At 37.3% G+C, this 13,303-nt stretch overlaps 1 protein-coding gene across 1 annotated transcript in view; it reads right to left on the reverse strand.

Moving 5' to 3' along the window:
• Positions 1-7,503, reverse strand: part of TMEM144 (transmembrane protein 144) — a 53,035-nt gene extending 45,532 nt beyond the window's left edge. The window contains exons 1-3 of the mRNA XM_006902953.1: positions 7,395-7,503; positions 2,726-2,848; positions 872-971 (exon numbers count right to left, since the gene is read on the reverse strand). Of these exons, the coding sequence (XP_006903015.1) occupies positions 872-971; positions 2,726-2,848; positions 7,395-7,503 (332 nt within the window). The remainder of the gene's footprint in view (positions 1-871; positions 972-2,725; positions 2,849-7,394) is intronic.
• Positions 7,504-13,303: the final 5,800 nt, after the last annotated feature.

The following is a 13,303-nucleotide window of genomic DNA, read 5'->3' on the forward strand; positions in this document are numbered from 1 at the left end:
ACACACACACACACACACACATTTGGGCTCTGGTGGCCTAGTGGCAAGAACCTGCACTACAATTCCAAAGGTACACTGTTTGAGGCCACCAACTGCTCCACGAGAGAAGGATGGGCAATCTCTTCCTCTGAAAACCCACCAGAGGGTCAGCAATGGGTCAGTTCTGACTCTACAGTATACAACAACCACATTCTATAAGGTTATATATTTTACAAGAGTAGATAGAAGATATACACACACATATACACACACAAATGGACTGTGTTTTCATAAAACTTATTTCTAAAAAGGTGTAGGAGCTAGATTTAGCCTTGTAAAGTGTAGCTGCCTGATCAAGTTCTAGGGAAAATTATGTGGCTTAGTGGCAGAAACCTCGATTTTTGGTTTATTATGACCTTTAGTGAATTTTCTATTTCTTTTGTACTCAGGTTTTTTATTAGTAAGATAGTATATATATATATATAAAATGGAACACTAATGGTACAGTGGGTGGGAGAAGGATGGGCAAACTCCTCCCATGCAATTAACAGCCTCTGAAAACCTGCTCGAGGGTCAGCTATGAGTTGGTACACAACAACACATGGTACATACATTCTGTCTAGCAACAACACAAAGGGAAAATAAGAATCTGTTCCCTTTCTCTTTCTCTCCTTCTGTTCCCTAAATATTCTTTGCTTTATCTTGAAAACGTTTCTGGATAACTTCAATAGAATTTAGGACAAATTATAATCAAAGGTGGAAAAGTATTCCTTACCAGCTTTAATCTCTCTTTGTGAGAGTGAGAATCATATATTGATCCTCTCATAGTCTAATATGTAGCATTTACACATACAGTATGGATTCTCAGTTGAAATAATCTGACTTATGTTACCTTGAGCTGGCCCAGCCAGTTAATGCATTAAATGATCCCCAGATTAAGATGCCAAGGCCTAAACCAATGGTTTTGATAATTGGGACAACAGCAATGTTCCCTGCAGATGTAATATAAAAAAGAGAAATGTTATTTCTAACACAAAAAAAAACATGTGTAAATTGAACTAATTTCACCTATCAACCACTGAGATTTTATAGCGGGACAAATTTAGTACTTAAAGTACAATTCCTCATCTTAAAGAAAAGAAACACATTTCTCGGGCATTAAATTCCTACTTAAAATTATTAAATGAACTTGGCTTAGGGCAAAATCTTCCAAAGAAAAATGTTTAATTAGCTTCTTGTCTAATTGTGTGGATGCTTTTCATACTTAACAGGTCTCTTGGATGACTTTTGTTTTTTTTAGCAGCTGCTAATGATAGTACTAAGAAAAATCATTTTAGAGTCAAAACAGGGCTCAAATGGTTCCAAATTTTGTTCTTCCATTCTCACTGACACTTCTTAATGAATCCCTGAATTCTCAAGAATCCTTGCATTCTCCAGGGTCACTCTTGACAAAACCCATGATCCATTTTTAAAAATTCTCAGCATCTCTGCAGGCTTGCAAATTTTGGCCTCATTTTTGCAATCTCTTGAGATCATTGAACCATTTCTTCTCTTGATTTGCAGTATACTTTCATCTTTTCTTGTTTCTTGCATTAGCCTTTTTTCCTGGCTGTTTTTCCTTTTTATAGCTTCTGGATTTAAGTGACTCCTATGGTCTATTGTTACACGTATTGCACCTTTTATTCTCATTTTCTATGAGTATCACACAAGGTCAGCTGTCAACCAGAAGTGTATGCCCCCCATGCCACCTCTCTAGCTTGGATCTGAGTATTATGTCAAGCTCCAAACTGTAGGGAAGAGAGCTCCTGTGGTGTGGAAACTTCAAAAACTACAAATTACCACCCTCCTAGTCACCCAGAAAGAAGCCCTACTACATATTGTTGGTTCCTACCTTTCTTTTGGCTTAAAAACTTTCCCAGGGATGTATTTACATTAACAGAAGGAAAATGCTGATGATTGGTCAAGTAAAGCAAGCATTTTAGTTACATAATTTTAGACATTAGAGGAAAGTTTTTGTTTTGTTTTTGCTGGCTAGTTTTTTTTTTGTTTTGGTTTGGTTTTTTCTGTTTGTTTTTTACATTATAGTAAAAGAGTGCTTGTCTGCTTTTAGGACAAGTCCTAAAAATGCTATTAGTAGTAAGTGTCTAATTTATATATATGGAGCTCTGGTTGCCTAGTGGCAAGAAGTTGCACTGTTATCCCAAAGGCACATGGTTTGAGGCCACCAGTTGCTCCATGGAAGAAGGTTGGGCAATCTATTCCTGTGTGATTAATAGCCTCTGAAAACGTGCCTGAAGGTCAAGTATGGGTTGGTTCCAATTCTATGGTACACTATATATATAATTATAAACCCACTAGAGAAAGAAGAAAATTTAGACCACCTAAAAGAATGAATCAGCTATGCTTAGACATATACAGAGTAAATGTAAGATTATTAGTGTGATAATTTACTATTAGGCACTTTGAGGGAAGTTATTAAGGCAATGTTAAGGAATATATCAAAAATATTTCCAGAATTTCTGAAAGAAATGCTAATTTTTAATATCTGTGACTGAGGATTATTCAAATTACTATTTGTGTTTTTTTATTGTGAATAAGAGTTATTTTGATTATGAGCTAGGTGACTAAAAAATAAGGTATAAAGGTATATATATATAAAATATACATATATAAAATAAAATATACATATATAAAATAAAATATACATATATAAATATATAAAAAAAGAAGGTATATCAGTCATTACCTGTTGCCCAAATGCAGCCTCCAAGCATTGCAAGAGGCCAAAATTTAGGGCAATGTAATAGCAGATTGACCACTAAAGCAACCAACCAAATTGCAGCACAGAGAATCCACTGGAGAAACATTCCTGGAAATAAAAGAATATGGTATTAGTGCTCCACACTAATTTGATTACGTTTAATGCGTAGGAATATCAATGTGAAGTTATTTCAGAAAAGGACACGATTTGTTGAATGGCAATATGTCAGGCACTTGGCATATGTAATATAATTCGGCTACCAAATTTGCAACAGTCATTACTCATACAAATATAGAAAACAATCTGAAAGAGATTAAGCTGTTTGTTCATATGCTAATACTTTATAAAATTGAAATTTAAATGCCATTTATTTAGTGCCTAAATCTACTATATACAATGCATATAAAACAATGTGTTTTGTTTTGTTTTTTACCCCACAGGCATACTTCAGAGATATTCCAACTTTGGTTCTAGACCACTGTAATAAAGGGAGTCATATGAATACTTGGGTCTCCCAGTGTATATTAAAGTAATACTAAGCTATGTTGTTGTTGTTGATTGCCTTTGTGTTGAACACAACTCATAGCGACCCATGAACAAAAGGCCTGAAGCCTTTCTATAATTATTGACATTTATCAAAGTTTATAGAGTTTCTGGACACATGTTATTTAGGAAGTGGATGCTACTCCTGCTTCCAAACCTGTCTTAAACTGGGATCTCCACCAAACATTGTCCACCATGGGTAACCATTATGGCATTTGACACACCAATGGCACAAGGTTCAGTATCACAGCAACCCCAGGTTACCTCAGTACAGCGTATTGACAGAAGAGTGCTGTACCACTTAGAAGAATGCTTCTCCAAAATATAATAACAACCAACTTTAAACACAAAGCCCCCCCCACCGTGTTGTTGATTCTGAACAAGAGGCTTAAATAAAACAATTAAACCAACAGAAAAAAAAAAATAGAGCATGTTGTTGTTGTTGTTGTTGTTATGTGCTGTTGAGTCAACTGTGGTGTATAGTTACTCTATGTACAGCAGTTCTGAACCCTTCCCTGTCCCTAGCCAGTCTCAGTAATTCCAACACACCAACCCCCATTGCCCCAGATGCTATATCAATCCTTCTCATCCAGGGTCTTCCTCTCCTTCATTGTCCATCTGCCCTTCTGAACATGATGTCCTTCTCCAAGGACTGGTCTTTCCTGACCACATTCCCTGAGTATTGCTTGTCTGTCAGATATTCGTCTAACACTAAGCATCCGAATTAAGACGGACTAGGAAGAAGGACTGACCATCCACTTCTGAAATGTACCTGGCCTTTGAAAACCCTGCATACTTAGAATTAAATCAGTCTGTCTTAGAGAGGGTGAAACCAAGTCTCTCCTTGAAAGCTAGGATTTTGAAGCTCACCTTGCATATTTATGCTGTACTGTAGTTTATTAAATGTGCAATAGCATTATAGTAAATTTGGGCTACTGTGAAAAGGATAAAAAAAAAGTCACAAAATGAGCACAAAGTATTGGAAAATGGCATTGACAAATTTCCCTGATACATGTTTGCCACAAATCTTCAATTTGTAAATAAATGTAGCATTTGTAAAGCACAATAATGTGGAGCACACTAAAATGAGGTGTGTCTGTATTCGATAAGTTAAGAATTTATTTAGTGACCAAATAATGCTAGCAAAATCACATCAATATTTTCACTTGGATGCTACACCTAGTGCTATTCTTCACCACCAACCTCCCAACACCCAAAAACCATTGCTTTGAGAACAGCAGAATAGTACACAGTGATTTACACTTAGAGGTGATTTGTGCCACTTCTGGGTCAATAATACAGTTATTTATGGTCACATACAGAGCTTCTCCCATCAGCGATTCATGCCTGTCATAAACCAGACCTTACAGGACGCGTCCTATGATTTGGGTTGCCATTTGTCAGCCATCTGAAGATGACCTGGTGACAGGAGGTGTATCTTAACTGCTCTGAGGCTTCTGCATCATCAGGAGTGTAGGAGCTGAACAACAGAAAAAGAACCGATGTTGGAAAACACTGAGGTGGTGGTAATGCCCGACGTTGGAAAACACTGAGGTGGTGGTAATGCAACAAAGCTTTGTCACTATAACTTTGGAAGATTTTTGCTTATTTCTATTCATCTCACAGTGGAAGAGAGAGAGAGGATAGTGGTTAACCTCTAAGGAAAAAAAAAGGAGGATTCTAGGATCCTAAAGATAATTGAAACTTCACAAAAGCTTTGCTTTACCAAAGAGAAACTAAAAACAAAAGAGATGATGAAACTTGTCCAAGATTACGTAAACCAAAGCCAAGACCCACTGCCGCTGAGGTGACCCTGACTCAGAGCAATCCTCCGTCAAGTTTCCAAATCTCTAAATTCTTTGACAAGAAGACTCGACATCTTTCTTCCTTTAGAGAAACCAGAGAAGCCACTGATGGATTCAAACCACAGACCTTTTTGGTTAATAGCACAATATGTGACACACTATGCCATCTGAGCTAGTGTGAAAGAAAAAAAAAAAGCCCTAAAATCCAAGAAGCCTTGTACCTAACAGTATGCTTTCTGATATATTCCTAGTAGTTGCCAATCTTCTCAAAACTCAATTCCAAAAAAGAAAAGAGAAGAAATCCTGAAAGTCTGTGACAAAAAGGATATATGATTTTATTCTATGAATAATGTAAAAACATAAAGAACTGGGAAGATAGTACGAACAACCTATCCAGTAGGTATTTACTATATTATCTTCAACCACTCCTCCTGGCTCTGATATGGAAAATCAGTCAGTTATTGCCTTGTAGTCTGAACTAACTCAGAGCTGACCCTCCAGCAGGTTTTCAGAAGCTGTAAAGTGCATGGGAGGAGATTTCCCATCATTGTGCCATGGAGCAGCTGGTGAATTTGAACCTCTAGAGAGGATTGACCTTTGAGTTAGCAATGTAACTCCCTACAGGTTATACCACCGAGGCCATCCTATTACTAACAGTAGAAAGATAACTAGTAACTATTTTTTTCCCTCCTTCCTTAAAATATACATTTCAGTCAGTCCTCCTATGTGATGATACTGAATGTCTAAAAATGGTGTGTAAAACATATAATAAAAACCACAGGTCTTATGAGTTATGAGACATTTAAAATCATCATCAGTGATACACTGAGCAGGTGTGTCAAACATATTGGCTACCCACATGGCAGTGTTTGGTGGAGCTCTCAGATTTATTCAGGTTTGGAAGCAGGAGTGGCATGCACTTCCTAATTACATGCTTCTTGAAAGTCTATGGACTTGGAGAAATTATCATAAGTATAGAAAGGCTCCAGGCCTTTTGTTCATTTTTCATTCATATTTATATATGGATTGTCCTTGTATTTAAATATCTTTTGAGCCCAAGGGCCTAGTGTTATTATTTTGGAGAAACATTCTTATAAATTGTACAGCACTCTTCTGTCAATTTGCTGTACTGAGGTAATCTGGGTTTGCTGTAAAGCTGAACCTTGCATCATTAGGCGTCAAATACCATAACAGCTGCCCATGGTGGACAATGTTTGATGGAGTTGCCAGTTTAAGATTGGTTTGGAAGCAAGAGTGACATCCACTTCCTAAACCACATGCCTCTGGAAATTCTATGAACCTGGAGAAATAATGGTAGTTATAGAAAGGCTTCGGCCTTTGGTTCATAGGGTTGCTATGAGTTATGCTCGACTTGACAGCAATCGACACCACCACCAACAATAAAAGTAAAGCTTTACAGAGATTAACTTGTTAATAAATTTTAAAAATACAGCATTTTAACTTAAAAAAGATATAAAGCTTACTTTGGAAATTGGTGTTGGAAGGGTTGCAGCTTTTCGGCTACTGTGTGATTGAAGGATGATGGATATAATCAGACCTATATGAGTGGAGAAGCTGATTGACGTTGAGTGTGTGTATTTGTGTACGTCTGTTCATGTGTACATACGCAAGTATATGTGTGTGTTGTATATTCTTAGATGTTTTTGTTTCTTTAGACTGTTCTTATGTTCACTTCATGTTTTCTAGGGGAAGGACGTGCATGTATATAAACATAAAATTCAAATTATGTCCAGAGTTTTCTCCAAAATATCAATCACATTATAAATTCATGTTTTCAAAATAGACCTTGTAGCAGAACTGACTGCATCTTCCTTCTTTGTAAATACAATAGATATGGTTTATAAAAAGTAACTGTGTTTTCCAAACAGTATCCATGCTAGCTTTGTCATGGAGTCCAATCATATAGTAACTTCTCAGTTAAATTTGCATGAACTTGGTAAAAAAATATTAAAATGCTAAAGACAAGGATGCCAGTTTGAACACTAGTAGAGAATCAACAAAAGAGAGGAAGACCCTTGAGGAGCTGGATTGACACAGTGATTGCAGCAATGGGTTTAAGCGTAGGAGAGATTGTGAGGATGGTGATGGGTCAGGAAAGGTTTTAATCTGTTCTATATATGGCTGCTATGAGCAGGAATTGATGGCACCCAGCACCAGCATATTCTTTGGCACTTGGATCGCTAGATTCTACTTTTGTACCGTTTGCACAGTTGTACTTTTAATTTTACACACAGACTAATATTTAAATACAATGTGAAGCTAATAAAGAAGGAAAACATAATTACCATCACCAGTATCATATTTTTTAAGTGGCACAAAGTTTGAGCCAAACAAAAGAATAGCAACAGAAGAGGCGGCAAATCCCGTGGTTAGGTCTGTTCCATTATTACTCATGGCTCCAGCAACGCCTGCGAGCAAGTTCCTTCACTTCAGATTTTATGTGTTTTTCGAGAGTGTCTGAAATGAAAGCAAGAAGAAAGAAACAATTAAACAGTAGGAAACCTGTTGGATTAACTTGGCATTTATTGACCTTATAAAAAGTATATTAAGATTATTTTCTGTAGATAAAGAGGACATTATGAAATGATCTATTACATTCACACTTCATGCATTCATTCATTCTACTCAAAATGTGTTTTGATCCTCAACCTGCAATTCTTTGAAAAAAACTTTGCCTTCAAAGGTTGAAGCCTAAGTTACTCTGAAACTTGAATACAAATGTTCATCTCCTGGTGTAATGAATGATTTCTGGACTCAGACACTTTACCTCAAATAAACAAATAAAAAGACCATCTGTGAGAGAGCTTTCAGAATTGTAAAGTGCTTTACAAGGAAAAAGTTCAAAGGTGGCCCAAGGACACATTTAGGCAGTATTGCTGCTACATCCTAGCATCCCCTAGAGGAAAAGCACTTTTCTCCACCAGCAATACTCTCATAGTATGCTGGCTGAAATAGCTCATGATTCCCACTGTCTTTCTGACCTCAGGGAAAAGTGGAACAGATAGGAGAAATGCTTCAAGAATCTCCTAAAGCATGAGATCAGCAGTGATGTGTTACACAACACTATGAGCCAGCAGAATAAAGTGATGCAGTTTGCTATCCGCGCTCTGCAATGTGGTAGCCACTAGCCATATATGAGTAATTAAATTTTCCTTAAAATTAAGATTAAAAGGAAAAAACAGTTCCTTAGACATACTCGTCATATTTTCAAGAGTTTAACAGCCACAAGTTGCCGGTAGCCACTGTCCTGGATATCAAAGATTATAGACATTTCTATCATCACAGTACATTTCATCGAAAAGTAATACTAGAGTTATTCAAAGGTCTCATTTCCCTATGTAGAAATGAACCCAAGTCTCAAATAACCAAGGGTCAGTCACACAATAGTATTTGGAGAAGGCCACTAAATACCCCCCTCTTTTTTTTTTAGGTGGCAGCAGTCTCATAAGAAATAAAAACACAAAACATTTTATCACAGAAGGCAAGTAGAATCTTCTCACAATATCATCTGGAGTTCATACTCCACATGCTAGCTTTTTGGTTTACTTCATCATCTAAGCTCAATGGAAAGTCCTCTTCTCACTCCAGATTGATTTCTACAGTTAGTGATAACTTTTATGTATATGTATTAAGTTTTTTAAAAGTTGCCCTGTGTCAGTCCAACTCATGGGAATGTCACGTGTGTCAGAACAGACTTGCATAGCACAAGGTTCCAGTGGCTGCAATCTTGTGGCAGTAGAGTGCCAGGGTTGCTTCTGTGCCTCAACTGGGTGGATTCTAACTGCCAATCTTTCTATTAACACACACCAACTTGTTGAGTCAGAATCTATTCATAGCTGACCCTCTGGTGGGTTCTCATAGGTTTTTAATCAAATGGGAGGAAACTCCTCCTTTCTTCTGCAGAGCAGCTGGGGAATTTGGACTGTCCGCCTTTAGGTTGACTACACAAAATCATTAACTATTAGGCTACCAGAGTTTGTATCACCCAGGCACTGTGTTAGGTGCAATAGAATTGGTTCCTACCTACAGTGACCCTGTGTATAACAGAATGGAACAGCTAGCCAGTCCTGTGCCATCCTCACAATTACATAGGCTTGAGTTCACTGACTTTTGAGCATTTTGCAACATGAGAGGGTACTATATCAGAAAATGTATTTTTGTTACTCATAAGGTTTTTAGTGGCAATTTTTTTTCAGAAGTAGACTGTCACATCCTTCTTCCTTCTCTGTTTTAGTTTGGAAGCTTCCCTGAAACCTTCCTACTATTAGAAATATTGGTGGTATACCCCTCAGCATCTCAGAAAAAGAAAAGCCACTACAATATAACAAACCGACAGATGAGTGTTAATGAGGGACATTGTTGTTTTTGTTAGGTGCCATTGAGGAGAGTATGACTCATAGCAGCCCTATGAACAACAGACGTGAGCCCTGCGCTATCCTGTGCCATTTTCATCTTCTCTGACACACTTGATCCCACTGCTGCAGTCACTGCATTACTCCACCTGGTTGAGGGTCATATATTAAAGGAAATGTGAAAGTACCCTTCTTTGCTATTTTACTTTTAGTATAAATTGTGTTTTAAGAGATTTCAGTTTCCACATATTAATCCTCTGTGTTTTCAGAGAGAAGAATAAATATATATTCTTATAAATGTTGATGCTGCGGATTTTTAAAGGCAGTTAATCACAGGGAAGGAGATTGCCCACCCTTCCATGGAGCAGCTGATGACTTCAAACTGCATGCTTTGGGGATTGCAATACAGATTCTTGCCACGACCCCTCCTAGCGCTCCCTACTTAGAAATAAGTTTATACAAAAGATCCACTTCCGAAATAACATGCCTCTGGAAACTATGAACTTTAGTAAATGTCGATAGTTGTAGAGGGGCTTCAGGCCTTTTGTTCTTAGGGTCACTACAAGTAGTGCTCGACTCGAAGGCAATCAACAACAACAACAACAAATATAACAAATAAATGGTATTTGGAAGTGGTGAATAATTTAACTCAAATAGGAATAATTTCAAAATTGCTCAGGAAAAAACCATCATGTATGGACACAAAACACTGAGCTGAATGTAAACACACAGTAACACCATTTCAATTTAAAAAAAATAGTCTTACTGTTTAGCTCAACAAAAAAAACCCTAAGCCCTGCACCATCTGTATGAGCTCGTCTTGAAAAGATAGCAAAAAGCAGGTGGAATGCTGTTAAGGTATCAGAGCTGCAATAACCTGGAGACACTGGGGATATCTGCAAAAGGGTATCATGGGACTAAAAAGACACATGATTAGCTATTAGCTAAAAAGCACAATCTTCCATATTGATTTAAAACAAGCAAAGCGAAGAGAATGCCTGAACTTCCAAAGAGATGAATTACTATGATGAGAAGGGGGATGCACTTAAAAATACTGGCAGCCCCAAACCTCTTAGATTTCAGCCCAGACCAAAGAATCATTATACCTACATTTTGAACACTTAATAATTATCAACCACTGTTTGCATACATAGTTATTACCCTCTATATATTAAAAAAGTTTATGATATACAGCTGTCATATGATTATATAGTATTGCTAATTTCAGTGTGGACTGAGATATTACTTTGTAAGACCTAAAACAGTGACATTTTTGTGGATAAGGGAAAATATACTTTTAATTAACTTACTACTCTTAATTCTTTTTAAAGGAAATCTTGTAGTATATTTTGAATTATTTTTAAGTAAACACAAGATTATTTTAATGTTTACTTTTACATTTCCACCCATGTTTTTATTGACATCTATTCCCTCTTGCTCCTGGAGTTGGTCGGTACTTTTCTTCTACAGAATTTTCCCAGTTAATGTCAACTTTATGCAGTAACTCGGTAAGTTCTCATCACTGCTGCTTGCTCCAATTCAATTAAGATTTCATTTTTAGTTTCGGGTTCCTCAAGTCTCCCTGCAAGCTCTGCCTGCCTCTTGGCTAAAATGGACAGTACTCGAAAGTATTCATTCCGAGCTTTGATTTTAGTTTCTAAATCTTGAGCACATTTTGAAAACCCGTGAAGCCCGCAGCACAGCTTCTGGGTTAAGCCTGTGAGCAGTTGTACTCACTGCGCTTTGGGCGGGCAGCTGACACTCGCTCCTGCTGGGTCCCCGAGATCCGCCTCCAAACCGCCTACGGAGCCCGCGCCCGCGCTTCCCTCGGTTCTCGCCGCAGAGGCCGCGCCAGCATTTATTTCTTGTCTGGACAATTATTTCAAGACTAGGCGGAGGGCGGGGAAGGGCTTTGATACTCAAATGCCTAAGGTCAGCAGGTTAGGAAACACCTTCTTTCAGTTTGAGTCAGCTGTTGTGTGGCCTGCGTTGTCACATGACTCAGAGGAGGCCTCTCCAGGCCCTTTGTTAATCAACCATTGATCTAGACAGGCATCTGTGTGTTTTCAGAAAATTGTTCTGGGGGAAAGATGAGCAAGCCACCATTCTTAAGTATCCCTGGAGCTGGTTTACTTTTATTGCTTATGAATAAAAGAGATAGCTGAGGAATTTGACACAATTGTAAATATTATATTAAACTCAATGTTTCCACTGATTATTAAGAAATTTACCTACCGAGGTCACCAGCAATTTAACAGGTATTGATTTATAATCACTTGTTAAGTGATAAATGAGTTAAAACGGACTTATAGCCGACCCTCTAGCGAATTTTCAGAGGCAGCACATTGCAGAGGAGGGTGAACCCATTTGCTTCTGGGTGCAACTTCTTACAACTAAGCCAACACAGCTAGCAACCTTTTAGAACCGCGAATCTTTTTTATTGTTTGTTTGTAATGGTGAGAAAAATTTGCATTTAGAATTAGCCAACTGGACTCAGTTTAGATGATCTCAATTTTGTTGCCAACATCCAAATGAATCTTTTCTCAATTCACCTAGAGCATATTTCAGTGTGTTTACAGATTGCCTCTGTGTCCTAGGAGTTTCAAGTTTGTCTGTATATTACAATTTTCCATGGGGGGCTGGAGTAGGGTGTTTGTTGGTAGGTTGTGTTTTTGTTGTTGTTGTTGTTGTTTTTCTTTAACAAAATATGCTTAGGCCCCATATTAGACCAATATATTGAGTCGTGGCTCAGGAATTATTTTATTTTAAAATCTCCAAGTGCTTAAAAAATGTACTCTCCAGAACACTGTTCTAGATCAATAATAGTTTGTCTTTGATTTGGAGGTTTTTGTTTTTGAAACTATGTATTACCTTTTATCTAATATGTGAAAGTTAGATGATGAATAAAGAGGACTGAAGGAGAACTAATGTTTTTGTATTGTATTGGCAAAGAATATCCACTATACCATGAACTTCCAAAAATAAAAGACAAAACTAATAAATCTGCTCTGGATGAAGTGCAGCCAGATGATGAGACTTTTTATCATAAACTTTGGGCACGTTGTCAGGGAGGCCAGACTCCGCAGAAACACATGTGTTTAGCAAAGGGTCAACAACAAGGAAGATTGTAGTGTAGTAACTTATTTAATGTGGTGTTTCTAAGACATCTTTGTTCCATATTTAGGGAATACATTTTTCTAATTAGTACAGCACTTATCTGTCAGTTTGCTGTACTTTTGATGTACTGAAGTAACTTGTGGGTTGCTGTGATGTTGAAAGCTATGCTACTCTTATTTCAAATGACACAAGGGTCACCCAAAGTGGACAGGTTTTAATAGAGTTTCCAGATTAAGACAGACTAGAAAGCAGGTTTAGGCATCCACTTCCTAAATAGCAGGCCTAGAAAACCCTATGAACAGTAGATGAACACAGATAGCATTAAAGGTACAAGGAAAAATAGTGCTGAATATCCTTTAATCATTGGAACATTAGAATGTAAAAGCCACGAATGTTGGAAAACTAGAAGTTGTGAAAAATGAAATGGACCATGTGAACATTAGCATTCTAGGCATTAGTGAAATGAGATGGATGAGGTTTGGCCACTTTGAGTCAGATAATCACATGATATACTGGGAATGAAAAACAGTAAAGAATGGTGTTACAATTGTAGTAAAAAAGTCAATTTCAAGTACTATCCTGAAGCATAATGTTGTGAGTAATTGGATATTATCCATATGCACATATGGAAGACCTATTGATATGATTATTGTTCAAATATACACTCATACAGCTAAAGCCAAAGAAGAGAAAACTGAGAATTTTTACAAAATCTTGACATTCTA

This window comes from Elephantulus edwardii, unplaced genomic scaffold (genome assembly GCF_000299155.1).
Source record: "Elephantulus edwardii isolate Elephantulus edwardi_28Jun2011 unplaced genomic scaffold, EleEdw1.0 scaffold00477, whole genome shotgun sequence".
Classification (NCBI taxonomy): Eukaryota; Metazoa; Chordata; class Mammalia; order Macroscelidea; family Macroscelididae; genus Elephantulus; species Elephantulus edwardii.